Here is a 25036-nt window from a genome sequence, read left to right on the forward strand (position 1 = left end):
TACATACCAAATCTCCACCGGATATAGGTTGTAAGACTAATTCAAAATTATCGTAACGATATTGTGTTTTAATATTTCCAATAACCTTTGCAATAGTATGTGAAGGTCGTACAATGATGTTAATTTTTTTCTGCTCTGAATCTGGTGTCTGATCATAAACGGCACATTGTGTCGATTTGTCCTGGTCAATTTGGACCATATCGTTTTAATCCGAATACTCTGAAACGAAAATACAAAAATGTAGAATATAACGAGGGGCAATTTTTAAAATAATATAACAAGTCTTGTTCTTTAGATTCACTCGAATTATCGCCGCATAGGGGTCAGGTTGAATTTTTCAAACTTCCGATCGAGAAGAAGTCCTAAGAATTTGATGACATCAAATTTTGAAATTTTGGACAAACAGGTGTTTCATAATGCTTTTAGAAAAATTTCAAATTTTTTTCAATAGAAAATGTTGTTAAAACTTTTTTTCTATAGAAAATTGTTCAAACTTTTATTTCCATAGAAAATTTTTGCAAAATTTTATTTCTTTAGAGAATTTTTGCAAAAAAATTTTATTTCTATAGAGAATTTTTACAAAATTTTATTTCTATAGGGAATTTATGCAAAATTTCATTTCTATAGAAAATTTTGTTAAAATTTTATATCTACAGAAACTTTTGTCAAAATTTTATTTCTATAGAAAATTTTGTCAAAATTTTATTTCTATAGAAAATTTTGTCAAAATTTTATTTCTATAGAAAATTTTGTCAAAATTTTATTTCCATAGAAAATTTAGTCAAAATTTTATTTCTTAATAAATATTGTCAAAATTTTATATCTACAGAAACTTTTGTCAAAATTTTATTTCTATCGAAAATTTTGCCAACATTTTATTTCTATAGAAAATTTTGCCAACATTTTATTGCTATAGAAAATTTTGCCAAAATTTTGTTTTTATAGAAAATTTTGTCAAAATTTTATTTTTATAGAAAACGTTGTCAAAATTTTATTTTTATAGAAAATTTTGTTAAAATTTTAGTTTTATAGAAAATGTTGTCAAAATTTTATTTTTATAGAAAATTTTGTCAAAATTTTATTTTTATAGAAAATTTTGTTAAAATTTTATTTTTATAGAAAAGTTTGTCAAAATTTTATTTTTATAGAAAATTTTGTCAAAATTTTATTTTTATAGAAAAATTTGTCAAAATTTTATTTTTATAGAAAATTTTGTCAAAATTATATTTCTATAGAAAAATTTGTCAAAATATTATTTCTATACAAAATCTTTGTCAAATATTATTTCTATAGAAAATCTTGTCCAAAATTTTATTTCTATAGAAAATTTTGTCAAAATTTTATTTCTATAGAAAATTTTGTCAAAATTTTATTTCTATAGAAAAATTTGTCAAAATTTTATTTCTATAGAAAATTTTGTCAAAATTTTATTTCTATAGAAAATTTTGTCAAAATTTTATTTCTATAGAAAATTTTGTCAAAATTTTATTTCTATAGAAAATTTTGTCAAAATTTTATTTCTATAGAAAATTTTGTCAAAATGTTATTTCTATAGAAAATTTTGTCAAAATTTTATTTCTATAGAAAAATTTGCCAACATTTTATTTCTATAGAAAAATTTGCCAACATTTCATTTCTATAGAAAATTTTGTCAAAATTTTATTTCTATAGAAAATTTCGTCAAAATTTTATTTCTATAGGAAATTTTGTCAAAATTTTATTTCCATAGAAAATGTTGTCAAAATTTTATTTCCATAAAAAATTTTGTCAAAATTTTATTTCCATAGAAAATTTTTGTCAAAATTTTATATCTATAGAAAATTTTGCAAAATTTTATTTCTATAGAGAATTTTTGCAAAAAATTTTATTTCCGTAGAAAATTTTGTCAAAAGTTTATTTCTATATAAATTTTTTTCAAAATTTTATTTCTATAGAAAATTTTGTCAAAATTTTATTTCTATAGAAAATTTTGTCAAAATTTTATTTCTATAGAAAATTTTGCCAACATTTTATTTCTATAGAAAATTTTGTCAAAATTTTATTTCTATAGAAAATTTTGTGCAAAATTTTATTTTTATAGAAAATTCTGTCAAAATTTTATTTCTATAGGAAATTTTGTCAAAATTTTATTTCCATAGAAAATGTTGTCAAAATTTTATTTCCATAAAAAATTTTGTCAAAATTTTATATCTATAGAAAATTTTGTCAAAATTTAGAATCTATAGAAAATTTTGTCAAAATTTAGAATCTATAGAAAATTTTGTCAAAATTTTATATCTATAGAAAATTTTGTCAAAATTTTATTTCTAAAGAAAATTTTGTCAAAATTTTATTTCTATAGGAAATTTTGTCAAAATTTTATTTTTATAGAAAATTTTGTCAAAATGTTGTTAAAATTTTATTTGTATAGAAAATCTTTGTCAAAATTTTATTTCTATAAATAAATAAAATTGTCAAAATTTTATTTCTATAGTAAAAATTTTATTTCTATAGAAAATTTGGTCAAAATTTTATTTCTATAGAAATTTTTGTCAAAATGTTATTTCTATAGAAAATTTTGTCAAAATTTTATTTCTATAGAAAATTTTGTCAAAATTTTATATCTATAGAAAATTTTGTCAAAATTTTATTTCTATAGAAAATTTTGTCAAAATTTTATTTCTATCAAAAATGTTGCCAAATTTTTTTTCTATAGAACATTTTGTTCAAAATTTTATTTCTTTAGAATATTTTTGCAAAATTTTATTTCCATAGAAAATTTTGTCAAAATGTTATTTTTATCAAAAATGTTGTTAAAATTATATTTCTATAGAAAATTTTGTCTATTTTTTTCTACCAATCTACCATTTTTTGGTAGAATTCTACCGTGTTCAGAATCCGATTTATATCAATGCACAATTTTTATAAAATATTAATGAGGTTATGACATGAATATAGTTCCAGTTCCAATATTGTCTGGTGCGTATATAGCGAACCAAGCCATCTGTTGTCAATTCCGCATTACTAATTTTCGTAAGTGTTATGCTGATTTAAAATAAGAACAAAATAAAATTTTGCAGGATACTGGGCCACATTGGCATTGCTGATAATGATCATACTGATAAAGCTGCAAAATTTGCGATTGTAAAATATATATTTTAATCGTGTCGAAAACTTATTTATTTTCATATAAATATACTGAGCACAGAAAAAAATATCACCGAAATCTTTCCAAATAAAATATTTATTGAATTTTAAAATTATTCATTTAAAAATTTAATTGATTGAACCAAGTTTTTAATTAAAATAAAAATGAAAGAAATAAAATTGTAGCAATTAATTTTTCAGTTGACTTTGGTGATTGACATCACAAGAACATCAGATTCAATTAATAATATAAACAGAAAAAACATTTTTTTTCTCTACAATCACGAAATCCAATTGATTAAGTATTAATTGGAAATTCTTCGATCACAGAAATGATAGAATCAATAATCAACGTCAATTAAAAAAATTAGCTGATCCAATTAAAGTAATTTGATGAAGTAATTATATTTTTAATTAAATATTTTTTGCTGCAAAATTTTGAAGGACAAAAAGAGAGGAGAATCTTCCTTCACTGCAACCCATTCATAAATTTTATGGTAAATTATATTTTCTATAGATATAAATCTGTTGAATTATAAGAAACTGGTGCAATGGCAAATGTTATTCATATTACTCATCAATTATAATTTAATAAAGGAACAACAAAAGATGAACAAATTATGCCCACACATATGGGGGACAGTCTTAAACTACGCCAAATTCATTTGCGTAAATACCAAACAGCAACAATTTACATAGTATGTATCGATTATATTTACAATTAATCGACAGAAATGGTATTTAATTTAATTTGTTGTGTAGCCCGGCATCATCGTCATCATTATCATCATCATCTTGGATATATTCAAGCTTTTAGCATCAGACGCAGCAAAAGAGAAGAAGCGCAAAGCCGAAAAGACTTAAGAATTTTATTTTTGAAAAAAAAAAACACAAATTTGCATACAAAAATATATTGTATATTAGTTTGTAGCATGGTTGCGTTGGCGTCTTTCGTATTTTTGTTGTTGTTGTTATTCATACTACAACAATTTGTATATGTAATGAGATTTTATGAACAGGAAGAAAATCTTGATGCGGCTGATGCAGTTACTTGGCAAATTATTAAAATATGGCAAAAAGCCAATTAAGTGAATGGCAAATAGTAGCAAAAACCCCAACCCAAAACAAAAAAACGAAAACAACAGCCGCCAAGACGAAGCGGTATGATGTACATCGTGGTCACACAGACACACAAGAGATCATGGATATTGTAGGAATTTTGGAAAACTTCATTATCTTGTCCCACACAACAGAGGCTAGAGGCTGTATGGTAGGCTAACATAATTTTTATATTTTTCACACATCATGGCATTAAAAACAAAAACACAAATCAGCCGAATATCTCATTTTGTTATTACAACAGTCAAAGTATATGTAAAGCAAAAAAGAAATGTAGGTTATCCATAAGATTGAGAAGGATATTTACATATATGATAATTGTGTTAAAAAAAAGTATGATTTTCATAAAGAACAAGTAAAACATAAATTTATTTTGTCCCAGCGAATGAAGGAAGTTATCCGCAAAAAAAACTAGAAATTATTTAAAAAAAATTAATATAAACAAAAATGAAGAGTCAGACGTTCTATGATGTCATTGAAAAATTCTCTTATTATACTACTGGAGTGATGTACTTAAATGGAATATTTTTGTATTTCGTCAAGGGAAATATTCCTTACAATGTTTAACCCTTTCGACCCTAAAGTTGCCTGTGAGCAACTTTTTGTGTTTTGAGACTAACTGTCAGCGGTGTTTTTGTTTATAAAACTGTAACAATATCGAAAGCTACTAGTGTTTTCTTCAAGTTGATTACAAAAATCGCTAATTTGGTTGTCAACATTGTTTTTTTCATTAGTAAAGGGTGATACGGTCAACATTTGGACAATATAAACGACGTATTTCTTTCAATTTTGCATTTTGAAGGTGTGTGTGTGTGTGTAGAATGTTGCTGCTATTTTGATTTTGGAATTCACTCTTCAGTTGTCAAAATGCCGTCCAAACAAGAAGAGCAGCGTATCAAAATTTTGCTCGCGCATCGAGAAAATCCGAGCTACTCGCACGCAAAGCTGGCAAAATCGCTAAAAGTTGCCAAATCAACCGTTACAAATGTAATTAAAGTGTTTGGGGAATGTTTGTCGACAGCCAGGAAGTCTGGATCGGGGGGAAATCGAAAACCGGAAGCCGCTGAGACGACAAAGAGAGTTGCCGGTAGTTTCAAGCGAAACCCCAACCTCTCCCCGAGATGCCGCAAATAAGCTGGGTGTATCGTCTACAACCGTGCATCGAGCCAAAAAAACGAGCCGGACTATCGACTTACAAGAAGGTAGTGACTCCAAATCGCGATGATAAACAAAATACGACGGCCAAAGCGCGATCCCGGTGGCTGTACACGACGATGCTGACGAAGTTTGACTGCGTGGTAATGGACGACGAAACCTACGTCAAAGCCAACTACAAGCTGCTTCCGGGACAGGAGTTTTATACGGCAAAAGGAAGGGGAAAGGTAGCAGATATTTTCAAGCACATAAAACTGTCAAAGTTCGCAAAGAAATATCTGGTTTGGCAAGCCATCTGTACCTGTGGCTTGAAAAGCAGCATTTTCATAGCTTCCGGGACTGTCAACCAAGAAATTTACGTGAAAGAGTGTTTGAATAAACGTCTGCTGCCTTTCCTGAAGAAACACGGTTGTTCCGTACTGTTTTGGCCGGATTTGGCATCTTGCCATTACGGTAAAAAGGCCATGGAGTGGTACGCCGCCAACAACGTACAGGTGGTTCCCAAGGACAAGAGCCCTCCCAATACGCCAGAGCTCCGCCGCTGCTAAGGACGATCAGCAGTTCAAGGCAAACTGGCTTTCTGCGGCGAAGAAGGTGAACAAGGTGGCTGTACAAAATCTGATGGCAGGTGTCAAGCGTGAGGCCCGGCAATTCGGATTTGGAAAAGCGAAAGCCTAACTGAATATGTTTCCTGAATTTTATACTAATTGAACTTGAAAAAGAAATTTAATTTGATTTTTTAAATAAACGATTTCACCGTTTTCCCTTGACCAAATTTTGACCGTATCACCCTTTATGCACGTGCCTCAAGAAAAAAATATTTGCAAATTTTGAAAAAGGTTTTTATACATGTGATTTTTTCAAAAATTATAACAAAAATGTTGAAAGTTTTTATTAAATCGGTTGCAGTACATATCAAATAAAATATTTGTGTAAATCTTAGAATTGCAAAAAACCAACATGTGAGAAATTTTTAAAGTTGTAACATGTGAGAAATTTTTAAAGTTGTAAAATTGCCTATTTTTGGACATGAGACTGTAACGTGACCAAATTGATTTAGTTATCCAACCTACGTTACCAAACAGTCAATCGACCAACACACGCTCATACCAAACCACCACTATGTATTATTATGAACAGCTTAGTGCTTGTCCTTGGCTGCATATGAATGATTTTTGGTGACAAAAACTATTTTAAATACTTGATGCAAGGGACGTTAATTCTCAGTCGCTTCAGTCATTACTTATATTTGCCAACCAAAGGCAGAGTCGGATAGGCGACTGACTGAGACTTTGGACAAACACTGGCATCTATTGTATACAGCTAGGTGCAGATCGTGCTACGAGCGGCTCATTGCACATCGTTCCGCTCGAAGTTCGGTGGTATTTTCTTTGCGTCGTCTGAGGAATTTATTCCCAGACGCGAAATAAATATTACACAGAGACCTTCGGGCCTACTGTTCCCCCACAGAGACCTTCGGGCCTACTGTTCCACCACAGAGACCTTCGGGCCTACTGTTCCACCACAGAGACCTTCGGGCCTACTATTCCCCCACAGAGACCTTCGGGCCTACTGTTCCACCACAGAGACCTTCGGGCCTACTGTTCCACCACAGACACCTTCGGGCCTACTGTTCGCTCGTAGATTAGCTAGTAGCCGTAGTAGTAGTTTGCATGGCAGTCGTCAACATTACTAAACCGACCTTAACCTATTACCAACCCGAAGCTGAGTAAATTTTCAGTTTGGAAATATGTCCCACAGAACTCTTCGTTGGAGAAAAATTGATAGCGTAAACCAAATTTTAATATCGATTTCTTCACCCCAAAGATAATGCCCCTGCGTCTCTGCCAAATCTATTTGGTTTCTTAGCATATATCCAATGTAAATTATGTTCTGGAAAATATTTTTCTGCTTGGTTTTTGTTATGTGCTATGAGATGTATCTCTAAGAGAATAATAATTTCAAAATCTTTTAACTAATTAAAAAAATTTGGATATAGGTATTTATTAGATAAACCATTGATGTTATATGACATTTTAAAATTTGTATAGTTTTGATTCCTTAAATGTTCTGCGATTTGGTTTGGATAATTTTTTAGTTTTTTGAACCAATACCCAGCAAAAAAAGCGTCCCCAAAAAAGTAATGAAAATGTTCTTTTCGGATCCGGAAGTGGTGCAAAATTAACGCAGAAGCGATGAATTTAACATGGGCTGTCATACGACGGAAGTCCTCCATTTCAACAGCCGTTGCACTGAATTTGCATTACTTCTTTAGATGTGATCCGAATTCAATGTTTTGGATGTAAATTAAAAAATTCTGTGATATTTTGTCAAATAAATAATTTTTATAATTTTTAATGGATTATAACGCTTGTCGGAAACATTTGACCTCAGATATTTTAAAAAATGCACAATTTTTTCAGATTGGATTTAACATTTTTTTCGACAAAATTTCAATGATTTGTACCATTTTATGAATTCTTACTCTGTTTTTAACCTATTTGAAACAAACAAAGTTAAAATTATCCATTAAAAGTATGAAAAAAACCAAGTGATAAAAAATTGAATTAAAAGAACTTCCTGTATAGTTAAAATAAAGAACATCATTAGGAGTACATCTTCTGGAAGTGCTATTAAAGTTGTGCCTTTGGAAGAACTTCAAAATTTTTTTGCTGGGTAGTTAATTTTCTCATAATAATTTTTTGATTATATAACATACCTACATATGTGCATAATATTTAAAAATTTCTTAAATTAATTTAAGCATGTAGCTATAGTTGCACAAAAATATGAGGTAGATATTTCGAAAACTAAGCAAAATGTTTACTCTATATTTCCTCTTTAAAATTCACTATTTATACTAAATACGCAAAACAAAATTAAATTTATTAGCCACACTCATTAAAAACATAAATACCAATTTTCTTGGCCTTCCTTCAAAATCGTTACTTAATTTCTCTTTAAAATATACTACTTTTACCAAATACGCAAACATATCGAAAATTTTATGAAAAACTAGCGTAACCCGGCCCGCTTCCCAAAGCATATTTTCGATAACTTAGTCAACCATATCCTTCCATCTGAAAACAAATTCGAAATGTTTTTAACTCTTTTAAAGAGTAGGATCAGTGGAAGTCTGGCACAAAAAATGAACTGATTACTGATTAATCACTCCATGGTTTCCACACCCGTGTGTCGTACATTTCAAAAAATCGGACTACTTGCTTTTTCGTTTATATACAGAAATAAGGCGGTTATGCAAATTGTTGGACAATGTTCTACATTTGCTGTGAATTTCAAGCGTGGTTTGTCAAGGGGAGGTATACTTCTCCTCAACATACCGTCTAATAAATTGGAAAAAGTAAAAGTACTTAAAAATTGACCATATTAACATTTGTTGAACTGTTGCACACGAAGAACATGCCGTTCCCAAACATATACCGGAAAATGAAGCAGCCTCTACGTTGTCTGTCAACTTCATTTAAATTTTTACTTAAAAAAGTCTGGCAGAAAAGCCTGTGAAAAATCATAAAATTATGTACCGAGTTCCCATTTATCGACAATCCTCTACTTTCTATTTTCAAAAAATCGGACAAAAACTCCTCCCCGACCAGATATTGTAAATTCACGTACCCTATATTCATTGCACAAACTACTCAACTTCACTCTTCCCCAACCAGACAGTTCATAGTAAAAATTTAATATAGTATGTTAGTATGTAATGTTGAACATCCTTTCGGAATCTTTCGAACATATCTGGAATATATTTGTAAAAAAACAAAAAAAAAAAAACTTTTTGGAGTTCGATCGAAGCATGGCTCGAACCCACGACCCTTGGCATGCAAGGCGGACGTAGCAACCACTGCTCCACGGTGCCCAACTAAATGTTTGTTTCTGTTAAATAAAGTTTGTTTAATCGACTCGTGGGCGCCGCAAGCTATGCTATATTAATATAACTTATATGGATAGTTAGCTATTGTTGACAGCTACGTAGCTCAGTGGATAGTGTGCTGGCTTACAAATTGCATAGTCCGAGGTTCGATTCTCCGTCCAGGCGAAAGGTAAAATTTTAAAAATTTATAAAATGGTATAATTTCTTCTACATTGTTTGTATTACAGAAAAAAGCGCTAAGAACTTAAAAACCTCGTGGAAGTGATAAAGATGTGAGGGAAAATGCAATTAGCCAGAAAAGATTGTTTTTTGAGTTAGTCTTTATGTAATTGTTTCTACATCCTGGAAAAGAGTAAACGTTTATCACAAACAGGATATACTTTTCTTCCAAATAAACTTCCTTAAAGCGAAAAGCAAATTAGAAACGAACTTTGTTTGTCTAAAATGTCGTTTTGGAAAGAATTAGTTTTTTGCGTGTAAATCTGTAAACTTTCCTTCAAGTTTTGTAGTGTGGGCCAAGGAGAAGGTTTCCGTTCAAATACCCAAAAATTAAGTACACCATATTGATTTCATAACCTTCCCCAAGGGCCTTTGTAAATTTCAAGTAAACTTGAGAATTCTGGTTTTGTTTTTCAGTTTTAGACGTCCCAGAAAATCTCAAGGAAATTATAAGCCCAATTTTTAAACAGCAGGGCAAGGGGAGGTCCCTCTTCCCTTCCGAATAACACAAAATCAGATATCCATTATAATAATATAACCTGCCGCAAATCCTCTGTAAATTTCAAGTAAATTGGAAAAGTTTAATTGTTTGACGGTATGTACGGGAGGAGAAATGAGGTCTCCCTGTGCCCTTTTATTTTTCCCCAACAAAATATTAAAAAAACATATACCTCATATAAATTTCTCCGTAAAATTTCAGTATGTCGACAAATTTTAGTTTTTTCACTGTACTTAAAAAAGTCGGCCAAAGGGGAGGTTCCCTCTTCGACCAAATATCGAATAATAAAGTAGCTGTTCTTTCAGTGTGTCGACAAATTTTAGTTTTTTCACTCTTCTTTAAAAAAGTCGGACAAAGGGGAGGCCCCCTCCTCGACCAAATATCGAAATAATAATAAAGTAACAGGTTGGCTGATAAGTCCCCGGTCTAACAAAGAAAAACACATTTTTTTTGTCAAAATTCGTTTTTATTATTCAACATAGTTCCCTTCAAGAGCGATACAACGATTATAACGACCTTCAAATTTTTTGATAGCATTTTGGTATTACTATTTCGGTTTTGCCTCAAAATAGGCCTCAGTTTGGGCAATCACCTTTTCATTGCAGCCAAATTTTTTCCCTGCGAGCATCCTTTTGAGGTCTGAGAACAAGAAAAAGTCGCTGGGGGCTAGATCTGAAGAATACGGTGGTTGGGGAAGCAATTCGAAGCCCAATTCATGAATTTTTGCCATCGTTCTCAATGACTTGTGGCACGGTGCGTTGTCTTGGTGGAACAACACTTTTTTCTTCTTCATATGGGGCCGTTTTGCTGCGATTTCGACCTTCAAATGCTCCAATAACGCCATATAATAATCGTTGTTGATGGTTTTTCCCTTCTCAAGATAATCGATAAAAATTATTCCATGCGCATCCCAAAAAACAGAGGTCATTACTTTGCCAGCGGACTTTTGAGTCTTTCCACGCACGCTTCGGAGACGGTTCACCGGTCGCTGTCCACTCAGCCGACTGTCGATTGGACTCAGGAGTGTAGTGATGGAGCCATGTCTCATCCATTGTCACATATCGACGGAAAAACTCGGGTGTATTACGAGTTAACAGCTGCAAACAACGCTCAGAATCATCAACACGTTGTTGTTTTTTGGTCAAATATGAGCTCGCGCGGCACCCATTTTGCACAGAGCTTCCGCATATACAAATATTGATAAATGATATGACCAAAAAGTTCCTTTGATATCTTTAAGGCCTCTGCTATCTCGATCAACTTCATTTTACGATCATTCAAAATCATTTTGTGGAATTTGTTGATGTTTTCGTCGGTAACGCTTGAATTTTGCATACCAATCAATTATTGTTGATTTCCCTGGGGCAGAGTCCGGAAACTCATAATCAAGCCAAGTTTTTGTTCCCACCGTATTTTTCCCCTTCAGAAAACAGTATTTTATCAAAACACGAAATTCCTTTTTTTCCATTTTTTCACAACAAAAGTTGCTTCACAAAAGACGCTCTATTTCACAAACTAATTGACTTACAGACGTCAAATTTTGACACGAATCATTTGTAGGTTGGTACTATATAAAAATAATATGCATTTAATACTTGCGACGCCATCTATGTGTCAGACCTGGGACTGTTAAAGTAGCTGTTCTTTGCCCAGACGCCCCCATCAACCTACTCTAAAAATTTCAAGCAAATCGGATAATTTTGTTCCAATTTTCAAAAAGTCGGGCAAGGAGGTTGCCTTCCCGTCCAAATATTAAAAAATCGGGTACCCCATACTAAATTCATAACCTCACGGCGTGTTCTCTGTAAATCTCAAATAATTCAGACAATTTTTGTTTTTTTTTTACTGTACTTTAAACAAAAGTCGTATAAAGGGGGTGGAAATTTCACCAAAATCGGATAACTTTGGCCCAATTTTGAGAAAGTCGGGCAAGGGGGATGTCCCCCACTCCCACCAGATATCAAAAATGAGGTACCCTACTTTCACCATTTCTACATTCTCCGAACATTTGTCATGTGAAACAATAAAATTATTTTATAACAAAAGCAACAGCGATGAATTCAAATTATAAAATATTGTAATGTGCGCTGTATGTAAAAAAAGATTCTCTCGCTTTTCCGTTGAAACTTTTCTTGAATTTTTTGGCTATAAACCTCACGGTGCGTTCTTGCTGTAACCGCCTCCGTCAGGAAGGAAACCCCGACTTATTTTTATATAGTAGAAGATTTGAGCCCTAGTTAACAAAAATAAAAAGGAAAATACCTATTTTCGATATCTCGAAAATTAAATTTTTCGGACAAATTGTTTACTTAACATTTTCTCTTTAAAATGCAATCTCTTACCACCAAAAGCCCATTTTTTTTGTCACATTTTAACCAATTTCATAATTGATACATTCATTGAAATATATTTTCACAAATTTTGCGAATTAGATGAAAATTTAATGACGTTATTTGAATAAAAGTCAAGTTCTTGTAATCGTTGTTCGTGCGTTTTTTTTGTTTTTTTTTTTTTTTGTTTTTGTTTTCTAACCCATTACCATGAACTATTCTTTGTTGGTACATGTCGAAAGTTGTAAACAAAGAAATATTGAAGACCAAAGCGAAAACAGAAAAATTGGCGTCATTTCTTTTCTATAGTATTTGTTTTTCATTTAATGGTTTTCGATTTTTATACTTTACGATTTTATTGAATTATGCCAAAGTAGTGTTTACCATAAATTCAAGTGATTTAAGGGGACTTAACTAACTGTTTATTGATATTACCCCTTCTATTAGAAAATGTACACTATTATGCAGCCTTGTTAAATTTTCCAATGAGTCGCGTTTTTTTACATGCATTAAGTCCACCTATAGTGCACCAAAAGCGTAAATATTATTAAAAAAAAAAACAAGTATATACGCCCGTAAGTTCGGCCAGGCCGAATCTTATGTACCTTCCACTATGGATTGCGTAGAAACTTCTACGAAAGACTGTCATCCACAATCGAATTACTCTTGGGTTGTGGTATCTTTTTAAAACTTCTTAACATCGTTTTCTAAATTGTGAGTTAGTCCATACGTGGTATATATTAGACAAAAATGTTATGTATAGGTAAGTCTACAAATAATTACGAATCGACATGGACTTTTGCATGGTACGTAGAGAGCCAGAATTGAAATATGGGGGTCGCTTATATCGGGGCTATATAGAATAATGAACTTGATATGGACCAATTTTTGTGTGATTGGGGATCGATTTGTTGATCGGGGCTATATAGAATTATGAACTTGATATGGACCAATTTTTGTGTGATTGGGGATCGCCAAGTTTTTTCCGAATTTTATTTGACATTTCTCTATTTCAGACTTACTCAATTTGAACCATGGACGTCGTGAATAGGCAGAATGGTTCCAAGAAATGGCAACAGTGGATGATCAATTTTCGAAGAAAATCATCTTCAGTGATGAGGCACATTTTCACCTCATTGGATTCGTCAATAAACAGAATTGCCGCATTTGGGCGAATGAGAATCCAAGAGTGATTGTCGAAAAACCAATGCACCCACAAAGAGTGACTGTTTGGTGCGGTTTATGGGCTGGCGGTATCATCTGGCCGTATTTTTTCCAAAATGAGGCCGGTCATGCAGTTACTGTGAGATGATAACGAACTTTTTAAGCCCGAATTGGAAGATATGGATGTGGACGATATCTGCATTCAGCAGGACGGTACCACTTGCCACACAACTAACGAAACAATGGCCCTTTTGCGCAACAAATTCAATGGCCGTGTTATCTCACGTAATGGCGATGCCAATTGGCCGCCAAGATCATGTGATTTGACACCGTTGGACTTTTTTCTTTGGGGTTATTTGAAAGAAAAGGTTTACGTCGATAAGCCAGCAACAATTCAAGAGCTAAAGGATTAGATAATTCGGCACATTAATGGCATAGAACCTCCATAATGCCTCAGCGTCATCGAAAATTTGGACCATCGGATGAAGGTGTGCCACCGAGGTCGCGGCGCCCATTTGGCCGATATTCTGTTCCATACATAATTGAGTAATACCAATATATCATAATAAAATAAAATTACAATAATTTTCTAAATAGTTTGTGTTTTATTCAAAATCAACATCGGCCCTTGAAATTTATAATTCGCTTAAGTCAAGCTCGAATATTCACGCGAGTTTCTTGGAATGTTCTTCACGACTCTAGTGATTCAAAGACACTGCGTACCACGATTGAAGGACAATACGATGTTGAATAAAAGAAAGATGCAATGTATTCCACTGAATAAAAAAATAGACATCAAAATAATTCGACAATCAATTTATAATAAAGCAACTAAAAGTACCCTACGGGAAATTGGTGCTAATTGCCACTGACGGACCTATCACAGAACTGGTACCTGTGCTCCAGTTAGTTGCAATTTTCCCATTTGGTGAAATAAAATTATCAGAATAACCTTTTGTTCGACATATTTCAAAAGTTTTTTTTTTTTTCATTTTGGGTTTGATTGGGAGCCCAAATTAAAAGAGATTCCACACTTTTACCAGCAAAAAGTTGGGAGTTGTTCTAAAGGCACAACTTTAAAAGCACTTCCAAAAATGTCTTCACAAAGAAGTTAACTATTTTAACTACACAGGAAATTTTTTTACTTCATTTTTTTATATTTTAATGCGTAATTTTTTGTTTTTTTTTCAAATAGTTTCAAAAAAGAGTAAGAATAAATAAAATGGTACAAATTATTCAAATTTTTCCACAAAAATGCTAAATCCATTATAGAAAAATCGATAATATTTGAAAATATTCGAGGGAAAACGTTTCAAACAAGCGTTAGAATGCATTAAAAATCATAAAAAAGTATAAAAATTATTTATTTGGGAAAATATCACAAAATTTTTAATTCACATTCAAAACACTGAATTCGGATCACACCTTAAGAGGTAATGCAAATTCATTGCAACGGTAGTTGAAACGGTGGACATTCGTTCTATGACAAGTTCATATTACATTCATCGCTTCTCCGCCAATTTTGTACCACTTCCAGACCAAAAAAAAAACATTTTCACTTCTTTTTTGGCGACGCTCTTTTGCAGCATTATTAAGATATTAATTTATGAAAGAATAGTTTTAATATCAATTACTATTTTTTATTCAACTAAATCATAAGTTCAACCACAGCTTTATTTCATAAATATCAGACTTCTACCACAACCCAAGTAATTCGATTGTGCATGAAAGTCTTTAGTGGAACATTGTGCGTTGTGCGAGTATATACTTGTTTAATTTTTATAAAAATGTAATATAATATTGTAAATAGGTTTTCAAATTCTGGGGGGGGGGCTAAAATTGTTCTGGGGGGTCTAAGTCCCCTCCCCAGAGGCCTTCCTACGCTTATGCATTTGATGTCCTTTTTTTTTCTTTGGTAAATGCAATGCTTTCTAATTTGGATTTTTGAAAAAATGAAAAATGTTGAACAAAACATAGATCACTTTTATAAAAAGGGTATTTTCTTGCGCTCTATTGACAATTCCCCATTATATAAGATTTCTTTGATTAATGTAGACAAAAAAAAAACAAACAAACAAATGCATTCCAAACATTTTCAATTATTTACAAATATTCTTGGGTTTATATTAAAATTTTAATATCCTCTGGTGGCAATTGTGTTAATGACGTTGTGTGTTTGAAGATGATGCTCTGCTGCTGCTTCGGGTGTTCGGTTTTCGGTACTCCCGAGTTAGTTAATGCCCATTGTCTATTTTTAAATATAATTTCCTTCGCGCATTTCATAGAGAAATGTATGTGTTTTCGAATTTATTTTTAATTATTTTTTTTTTCTTCTTCTTCAATGATATTACACACATAAGGAATGTACGATCAAGAAACGTTTAATTTGGGTTTTTTTATTTTTGCTTTTTTTTCGTTTTAAATTTAGCAAATATATAAATGGACATATGTGTTTTCACAAAAATTTTCTTTTTGACCAAAAATGTATGGTATAAAAAGGCACACACACACACACTTCTTTTTTTTCCGTTGACAGATTGGTTACGAAAGTGGGGCGTCTTTGAGTATATATAGAATGGCCACAAAATATGAAAAAAACGAATCGAATATCCTTACATACTCCCCTCGTGGAATTATAACGATCGCTTAATAATAACAACACTTCGTTATTTTAGTTTAAAACCATTAGGGTTTTTTCGTATGCATTCAAGAACACTTTATAGATTTTTTCCTAACCTAATTAATTTGGTGGTATGGCCGTCTTGCGGAATATACGTTTCGTGTGAATTTACTCACGCGCGCACTACGTCCGTTTCGGATTTAATAACGATTCAGAGTGGACATCGTGCAGCTTCTCACGCTATTTCTCACTTTAGTCTGCCTTATTTCGACTATGGCGATGGTGAGTGTAGAAGCGAGAGTGAGTGAAATACACGCGTTCACATAGAGAAAAGAAACGTAACGAAACAGTACCAAAAAACTATCAAAAACTAAATTTATTTCGAAAGCTATATAGAATATTTACACAAGCATACATATATACAATGGCTACTGGTACTTTTTTGAATAGGGAAAAATTCAATATATTTTCGTCATTTCTCCCATCATGCCGTCTCTCGTGTGTATGGCACTAGATTAGCAGCCAGTCATCCACAGCACATTCTCCGACATTCCAAATATACAAATATTCTCCTTAGCCGTTGTTTCCCTTACGATGAAAAGGAATAAATCAAAAAATAATTTTGTACAACGAAAAAAAAGCGCACACACACACAAATTTTCGAAAACTGCGTTGATGATGAAGATGAACAAAACAAACAACTGCAGGGTAATGAGCGAACTTTTATTGTGGTGATACATTTTGGATGCTGCTTTGAGTGCAACAAACCAATATGTAAATATAAATATATTTTGAAAACCTAACCTGAGATTTTAGTAGATGGAACATTAAAAAGAACACGAAAATACGATGTGTATTTTAGGTGTAATGTTTTTGTTTTTTTTTGTATTTGCTGCAGCAAGTTTTTGAGATTTCTCAGCAAACAGCATTTACATAAAAATTCAAGTGAAGGTCTTGTTGTTTCACCCAACGAAATGTCCATCAAATTCATTTTTGGTATTCATTCATTTATTTTTATTTTACTATTTCTGTTATGTGCCAAAATAGTGAATACAAAACATTCTCTTTCATTATTTTGAAATCAAAAGTTTCGTACTTTTTGTTGTGGTAACGGCTTGAAGAAGCTTAGGTGATAATCTTCGCGAAGATTAATGACTTAGATTTGTTTTTTTTTTTTGGTAACTATGTTATCAGAGTTTACATTAAGGTAAGTACTATGTTCGCTTTTCGCGTTGAAATTTCTGCGGTTACTCTATTAAAATATTACAATTTAAAGCAAATAAATTATCGCAATTGATGTGCAATTTCTTGTTTCTCTAGATTTTGCTAAGACTTTACAGGAATGTTTGTTTTCATTTATAATTGTCACCAATTGTAAAAACCATATGGCAACACTGGTGAAAGGATAGAAGACTGTCAACGATGATTGCCTTTTAGTCTGTTCTTCTAGAGGATCCAATTAGAAAAGACGTATTTTTATCCTCGGTATTGCAATTATTAGTTATTTAATATTAAACAAGTAAGGAAAGTCTAAAGTCGGGCGGGGCCTACTATATTATACCCTGCACCACTTTGTAGATCAAAATTTAAGTTGGCTAATGCACTAGGGTGGAACACAATTTTAGTAAAAAACAAGAAAGGCAAGTCTAAAGTCGGGCGGGGCCGACTATATTATACCCTGCACCACTTTGTAGATCTAAATTTTCGATACCATCCGACATCCGTCAAATGTGTTGGGGGCTATATATAAAGGTTTGTCCCAAATACATACATTTAAATATCACTCGATCTGGACAGAATTTGGTAGACTTCCACAAAATCTATAGACTTAAAATTTAAGTCGGCTAATGCACTAGGGTGGAACACAATGTTAGTAAAAAACAAGTAAGGAAAGTCTAAAGTCGGGCGGGGCCGACTATATTATACCCTGCACCACTTTGTAGATATAAATTTTCGATACCATATCACATCCGTCAAATGTGTTGGGGACTATATATCACTCGATTTGGACAGAATTTGATAGACTTTTACAAAATCTATAGACTCAAAATTTAAGTTGGCTAATGCACTAGGGTGGAACACAATTTTAGTAAAAAAATAAATCTGAAGCAATTTTAAGGAAACTTCGCAAAAGTTTATTTATGATTTATCGCTCGATATATATGTATTATAGAAGTTTAGGAAAATTAGAGTCATTTACAACTTTTCGGTTAAGCAGTGGCGATTTAATAAGGAAAATGTTGGTATTTTGACCATTTTTGTCGAAATCAGAAAACCATATATATGGGAGCTATATCTAAATCTGAACCGATTTCAATAAAATTTGCCACACATGACTATATTACTAACCAAATTGGGCCAAAACTCTGGCTTCTGGTGCCATATAAGTCCATTTCGGACGACAAATATATATGGAAGCTGTATCTAAATCTGAACCGATTTCAATCAAATTTGGCACACATGACTACACTACAAATTGTACTCCTTGTGCAAAATTTCAAGCTAATCGCATAATTAGGGATAACGGTATAATTGGAGAAATATCTCCAACAACTTGATATGTTTTGTTCCCCTTTTTCGTACGCAGACGATGTTCAGTTGCTTTTTCTGGGGGATATTAAGAATATAGATGTCTTACAAGCTAAGATTGATTTTGTAACTAGTAATTTATACAGTTGGATGTGTCTCAATAATCTTCCCGTCAATGGTTCTAAGACAAAAGTATTGATTTTTTCATCTCATCCTGATATTGGACTAACTCTCTCTTACAATGGGTGTAATATTGAGGTTGTTCAGTTGCTTTTTCTGGGGGATATTAAGAATATAGATGTCTTACAAGCTAAGATTGATTTTGTAACTAGTAATTTATACAGTTGGATGTGTCTCAATAATCTTTCCGTCAATGGTTCTAAGACAAAAGTATTGATTTTTTCATCTCATCCTGATATTGGACTAACTCTCTCTTACAATGGGTGTAATATTGAGGTTGTACAACATTTGAAATGTTTGGGGGTTACCATTGACGATAGACTTTCATTTGATATACATATAGACAATGTTGTTAGTCCTACGAATTTGACTCTACGCCAATTGTACAACTCTGATTTGATGCTTCCACTTTCATTAAAGAAGAGACTTGTACATGTTTGGCAATGCCCAATATTCTATACTGTATTGAGGTTTTTTGTGGCACAAATGCTGGTAACATAAGGGAGGTTAAACTAGCAATTCATAGAATGGTCATTCACTTCGTCGATATGACCATATTTCTCCACATGTCCAGGAGTTCCTTGGGTGCCCATTTTCTAGTTTTATTGACTTCAGGTCACTTGTTCTTTTCCACAAGATTTTCAGTGCTCAGTCACCTCGATTTCTCGTGGACTTATTTTCTTTTGGCCGCTCGCGGCGAAATCAGATTGTTATGCCGCTTGCCAGAGGTTATATGGACAAGTCATTTCAGTCTAGAATCGCCAGATCATATAATTGTCTCCCTACTAACTTAAAGGATTTCTCGATTTCTGATTCGACTTATCGAAAAAAATTACTCGATCATCTTGGATCACCTACATGAAGGTTATCCAACCTCGTGTTAGTAGTGTTGCTTTGTTGTGGTTGATTTAGTAAATAATCTTTTCTTATTTTGTCTTCTTTTAATTATATTGGGAACCTAAAATGTTTTGTCCTATTTCATATTATTAATTAATTTATTTTTATACTATTTTATACATATCTATATTTATTAATTAATTTATTTTTATACTATTTTATACACACTTATATTTCTATTCTGACCCAAATTAGGAACATGTGCCAAATTTGAAGGCGATTGGACTTAAATTGCGACCTAGACTTTGATCACAAAAATGTGTTCACAGACAGACGGACGGACAGACGGATAGACGGACATGGTTACATCGACTCAGGGACCCACTCTGAGCATTATTGCCAAAGACACCATGTGTCTATCTCGTCTCCTTCTGGGTGTTACAACCATATGCACTAACTTATAATACCCTGTTCCACAGTGCGGCGCAGGGTATAAAAAATGGAAAAAAAGGAGTTTCGTGTTTTGATAAAAATACTGTTTTCTGAAGGGAAAAAATACGGTGGAAGCAAAAACTTGGCTTGATAATGAGTTTCCGGACTCTGCCCCAGGGAAATCAACAATAATTGATTGGTATGCAAAATTCAAGCGTTGTGAAATGAGCACGGAGGACTGTGAACGCAGTGGACGCCCGAAAGAGGTAGTTACCGACGAAAACATCAAAAAAATCCACAAAATGATTGTGAATGAGCGTAAAATGAAGTTGATCGAGATAGCAGAGGCCTTAAAGATATCAAAGGAACGTGTTGGTCATATCATTCATCAATATTTGTATATGCGGAAGCTCTGTGCAAAATGGGTGCCGCGCGAGCTCATATTTGACCAAAAAACAACAACGTGTTGATGATTCTGAGCGGTGTTTGCAGCTGTTAACTCGTAATACACCCGAGTTTTTCCGTCGATATGTGATAATGGATGAAACATGGCTCCATCACTACACTCCTGAGTCCAATCGACCGTCGGCTGAGTGGACAGCGACTGGTGAACCGTCTGCGAAGCGTGGAAAGACTCAAAAGTCCGCTGGCAAAGTAATGACCTCTGTTTTTAGGGATGCGCATGGAATAATTGTTATCGATTATCTTGAGAAGGGAAAAACCATCAACAGTGACTATTATATGGCGTTATTGTAGCGTTTGAAGGTCGAAATCGCGGCAAAACGGCCGCATATGAAGAAGAAAAAAGTGTTGTTCCACCAAGACAACGCACCGTGCCACAAGTCATTGAGAACGATGGCAAAAATTCATGAATTGGGCTTCGAATTGCTTCCCCATCCACCGTAATCTCCAGATCTGGCCCCCAGAGACTTTTTCTTGTTCTCAGACCTCAAAAGGAAAAATTTGGCTGCAATGAAGAGGTGATCGCCGAAACTGAGGCCTATTTTGAGGCAAAACCGAAGGAGTACTACCAAAATGGTATCAAAAAATTGGAAGGTCGTTATGATCGTTGTATCGCTCTTGAAGGGAACTATGTTGACGGCCATTTTCATGTAGCTCCGTTAGGCTTTAACTGCCAGTTAACAGAAAGTAAATTGCAAATATCTTCTCTCCAGTTAACTTTAATTGAAAAATTTTCGTCAGTTAAGTTCCTAACTGGCATATGGAATATATATGCAAGATGACAGCTTCTTCCATAATACAGTTTAAAAGTTGGTTAGTTAACGGAACACTAACGGAGCTTTATGAAAATGGGGGTGAATAATAAAAACGAATTTTAACAAAAAAAATGTATTTTTCTTTGTTAGACCGGGGACTTATCAGCCAACCCACATTTCTAAAGCTGTTTTATTATTTCTGATCGGAAATCACAATCATAACAATTTTGATAAATAAGACAAACTAATCGCGAAAATAAAGTGGTTTTCAACTAGAAAACCGAGCATAGTACCCACCTTTAGCTGTTACTGTTTATGAGCGAAAGACAGGGGGTGTTGATTGAGTTTTCCACTATTCTCCGCTAGAGGCGCTGTTGTGTCTCATATTTATTTAAATAATAGCTAATTTGTTTGGTTTAGTAAAACTTAATATACATACATCCTCTATATTTCGTCTTGATATGGCTATTGAATGTGAACCCAAGAATCTTCATTGTAACGAAGTTATTACGTCTCTGCACTTTTGCACTTTTCCGACCCAACATCACAGCCGGACTGTAGTCATATTGGCTACTTGGTAGGATGATGTGCCAATTATAGAAGCAGTGGGTCGTTACAGTAGGTGACTTATCTCACGCAACCAGGGTTACCGTTGTACGACTTTAGTCGCATTTTGCAATCTTTCTTGCATCATGCGACTTTTTGTGTGACTTTTTGTTGTTTTTTTTAGTTGAGCTATATTAAAATGGTTTGGGGCCTTAGTCACTTATATATACTTACTTTATTATACCCTTCACCACTACTGTGGTACAGGGTATAATAAGTTTGTGCATTTGTATGTAACGCCAAGAAGGAAAAGTCTGAGACCAATCGTTTAGTATACCGATCGTCTTAGAATTAAATTCTGAGTCGATTTAGCGATGTCCGTCTGTCTGTTCTGACCAGAGGTGGGAAAATATGGTAGACTATTTCATATTTTAGACCCATTTTCAATGGGATTTTCCTCCAATTGACTGCATAGTTTCCACGGAGAATATATTTAATATGATATTTAAGTGTGTCAAGTTTGATCTAATTTGGTTCAGAATTAGATAAAGCCTTCATAAATTCGTATTTCCGGTTTATACAAATATGGCCAAAATTCACACACTTTACAAAAATTCTGTGATAATTTCCCCATATCTTAGTCATATCCTACACACTGTAATGCCAGACTTTCAACAGAACGGTTGAGTTTTAAATAAGTCTCCAAGTCGCCCGACTTGACCAAATAATATATCACAAACCACACTTGACCACATATCTTGGCAAGATCTAACCAATATTCTTGTAAAATCGTCACTGCTGAGTAGCAAAAATTGTAAATGTTACTCAAATTGTCCTATATATCGAATACATAAGTATCGCCTGATAAATCGCAAATGCTCTTTTGTACAATTGCCGCAAAACTTCTCTCGCTTCATATTTCCCATAATTATACCCTTCACCACTACTGTGGTACAGGGTATAATAAGTTTGTGCATTTGTATGTAACGCCAAGAAATAGTGGTCATAGACCCATCTTTTAGTATGCCGATCGGCTTAGAATAAAATTCTGAGTCGATTTAGCGATGTCCGTCTGTTTGTCTGTCTGTCCGTCTGTCTGTATATGTAATTTTGTGCACAAAGTACAGCTCGCAATTTCAGTCCGATCGTCCTCAAATTTGGCATAGGGCCGTTTCTTGGGACAGAGACAATCGCTATTGGTTTTGGAAAATATCGGTTCAGATTTAGATATAGCTACCATATATATTTATCCCCGATTTGGTCATAGTTAGCGTGTTTACCAACCGATTTTCTTGAAATACCGTACATCCAAATATTTTATGAATCTCGAAAATCTTGCAAAATATCAGCCAAATCGGTTCAGATTTAGATATAGCTTTTATATATATCTTTCGTCCGATTTAGACTCATATGACCACAGAGGCCAAAGTTTACTACCGATCTTCGTGAAATTTTGCACAGAGGGTAGAATTGACATTCTACCAATGCTTGGTAAATTTAGATATAGCTCCCATATATATCTTTCGTCCGATTTGAACTTATATGGCCACAAAAGCCAGAGTTTTGCCGTGATTTGCTTCAAATTTTGCACAAGCGGTACTTTTAACGATACTATTGTATGTGCCAAATATGGTCAACATCGATTCAGATTTAGATATAGCTCCCATACATATCTTTTGTCCGATTTGAACTTATATGGCCTCAAAATCCAGGGTTTTGCCGTGATTTGCTTCAAATTTCGCACAAGGAGTACGTTTAGTAGTAATTGTGCCAAATTTGGTTGAAATCGGTTCAGATTTAGATATGGCTCCCATATATATCTTCCGTCCGATTTGCACTCATATGACCACGGAGGCCAAAGTTATACTCCCATTTTCGTGAAATTTTGCAGAGATGGCAGAATTATTATTCTAACTATAAATGTCAAATTTAGTCAAAATCGGTTCAGATTATATATAGCTCCCATATATACGTACACCAGAGTTGGGTAAATATGGTAGACTGTTACACATTTTAGACCCATTTCCAATGGAAGTTTCCTCCAATTAACTGGATAGCGTTAGCCGATTTAAATTTTAATTCTAGAGATTTTGTAGAAGTAAAAAAATTGTCTCCTTTATATAGCTTTCAGCAAATATGAAGTAGTTGAGATGTTAACACAAATTTTGTCCTACCTAGGGGTGAAGGGTATAATATAGTCGGTCCCGCCCGACTTTAGACTTTACTTACTTGTTTTTATTTCTACATATTTATTTATTTATTTGTTTATTTATTAGATCTCAATTTGTGAATTGTATTTTTATTACATTCTCTTCATGTGCCTTAAGAATTGCAAAATTCAGTAGTATATTCTAAGTAGAGTGAATAATTCTATATTTTTCTCTAGCAAAAGTTTTTTTTCTTTTATTCAGTATTATGAGATGTAATATAGTTTTATTTGGCCTGTTCCGGCTTTTTATATTACGTTGTTGAATAAGTAAATAGAATAAAATAAAGCCAACAAATTGGACCACTTTTACGTCCCCCATATAAATTGATCCGGTTGAAATTTAATACGTCGAGTTAGTATATGGTATCTAACAACCATGCAAAAATTGTTCCACATCGGTCCATAATTATACATAAACCACATTTAAACCGATCCCCAGATTTGACCTACGGAGCCTATTAGAGGAGCAAAATCCATCCGATCCGGTTGATCCGGTACATGGCGCTAGTATATGGCCGCTAACAACCATGCCTAAATTTTATTCAAAATTTTATTTCTATAGAAAATTTTGTTAAAATTTTAGTTCTATAGAAAATTGTGTCAAAATTTCATGCTTTAGAAAATTTTGTCAAAAATTTATTTCTATAGAAAATTTTGTCAAAATTTTATTTCCAAAGAATATTTCGTTATAATTTCATTCAATAGAAAATTTTGGCAAAATTTTATTTCTATAGAAAATGTTGCCAAATTTTATTTCTATAGAACATTTTGTAAAAATTTTATTTCTATAGAAAATTTTGTCAAAATTTTATTTCTATAGAAAATTGTGTCAAAATTTCATGCTTTAGAAAATTTTGTCAAAAATTTATTTCTATAGAAAATTTTGTCAAAATTTTATTTCTATAGAAAATTTTGTTAAAATTTTATTTCTATTGAAAATTTTGTCAAAATTTTATTTCTAT

At 32.9% G+C, this 25036-nt stretch overlaps 1 protein-coding gene across 2 annotated transcripts in view; it reads right to left on the reverse strand.

Moving 5' to 3' along the window:
* Usp47 (ubiquitin specific protease 47) overlaps nucleotides 1-25036 on the reverse strand; it is a 39961-nt gene that overhangs the window by 12136 nt on the left and 2789 nt on the right. The window contains exons 1-2 of one of the 2 annotated variants that reach the window (XM_075304530.1): nucleotides 16241-16393; nucleotides 8-219 (exon numbers count right to left, since the gene is read on the reverse strand). In XM_075304530.1, coding sequence (XP_075160645.1) covers nucleotides 8-199 — 192 coding nt within the window. In that variant the 5' untranslated portion in view covers nucleotides 200-219; nucleotides 16241-16393. Of the gene's footprint in view, nucleotides 1-7; nucleotides 220-16240; nucleotides 16394-25036 lie in introns of those variants that run through there. The other variant, XM_075304531.1, reaches the window with a different exon arrangement.

The sequence above is a fragment of the Haematobia irritans genome, chromosome 4 (genome assembly GCF_050003625.1).
Source record: "Haematobia irritans isolate KBUSLIRL chromosome 4, ASM5000362v1, whole genome shotgun sequence".
NCBI lineage: Eukaryota > Metazoa > Arthropoda > Insecta > Diptera > Muscidae > Haematobia > Haematobia irritans.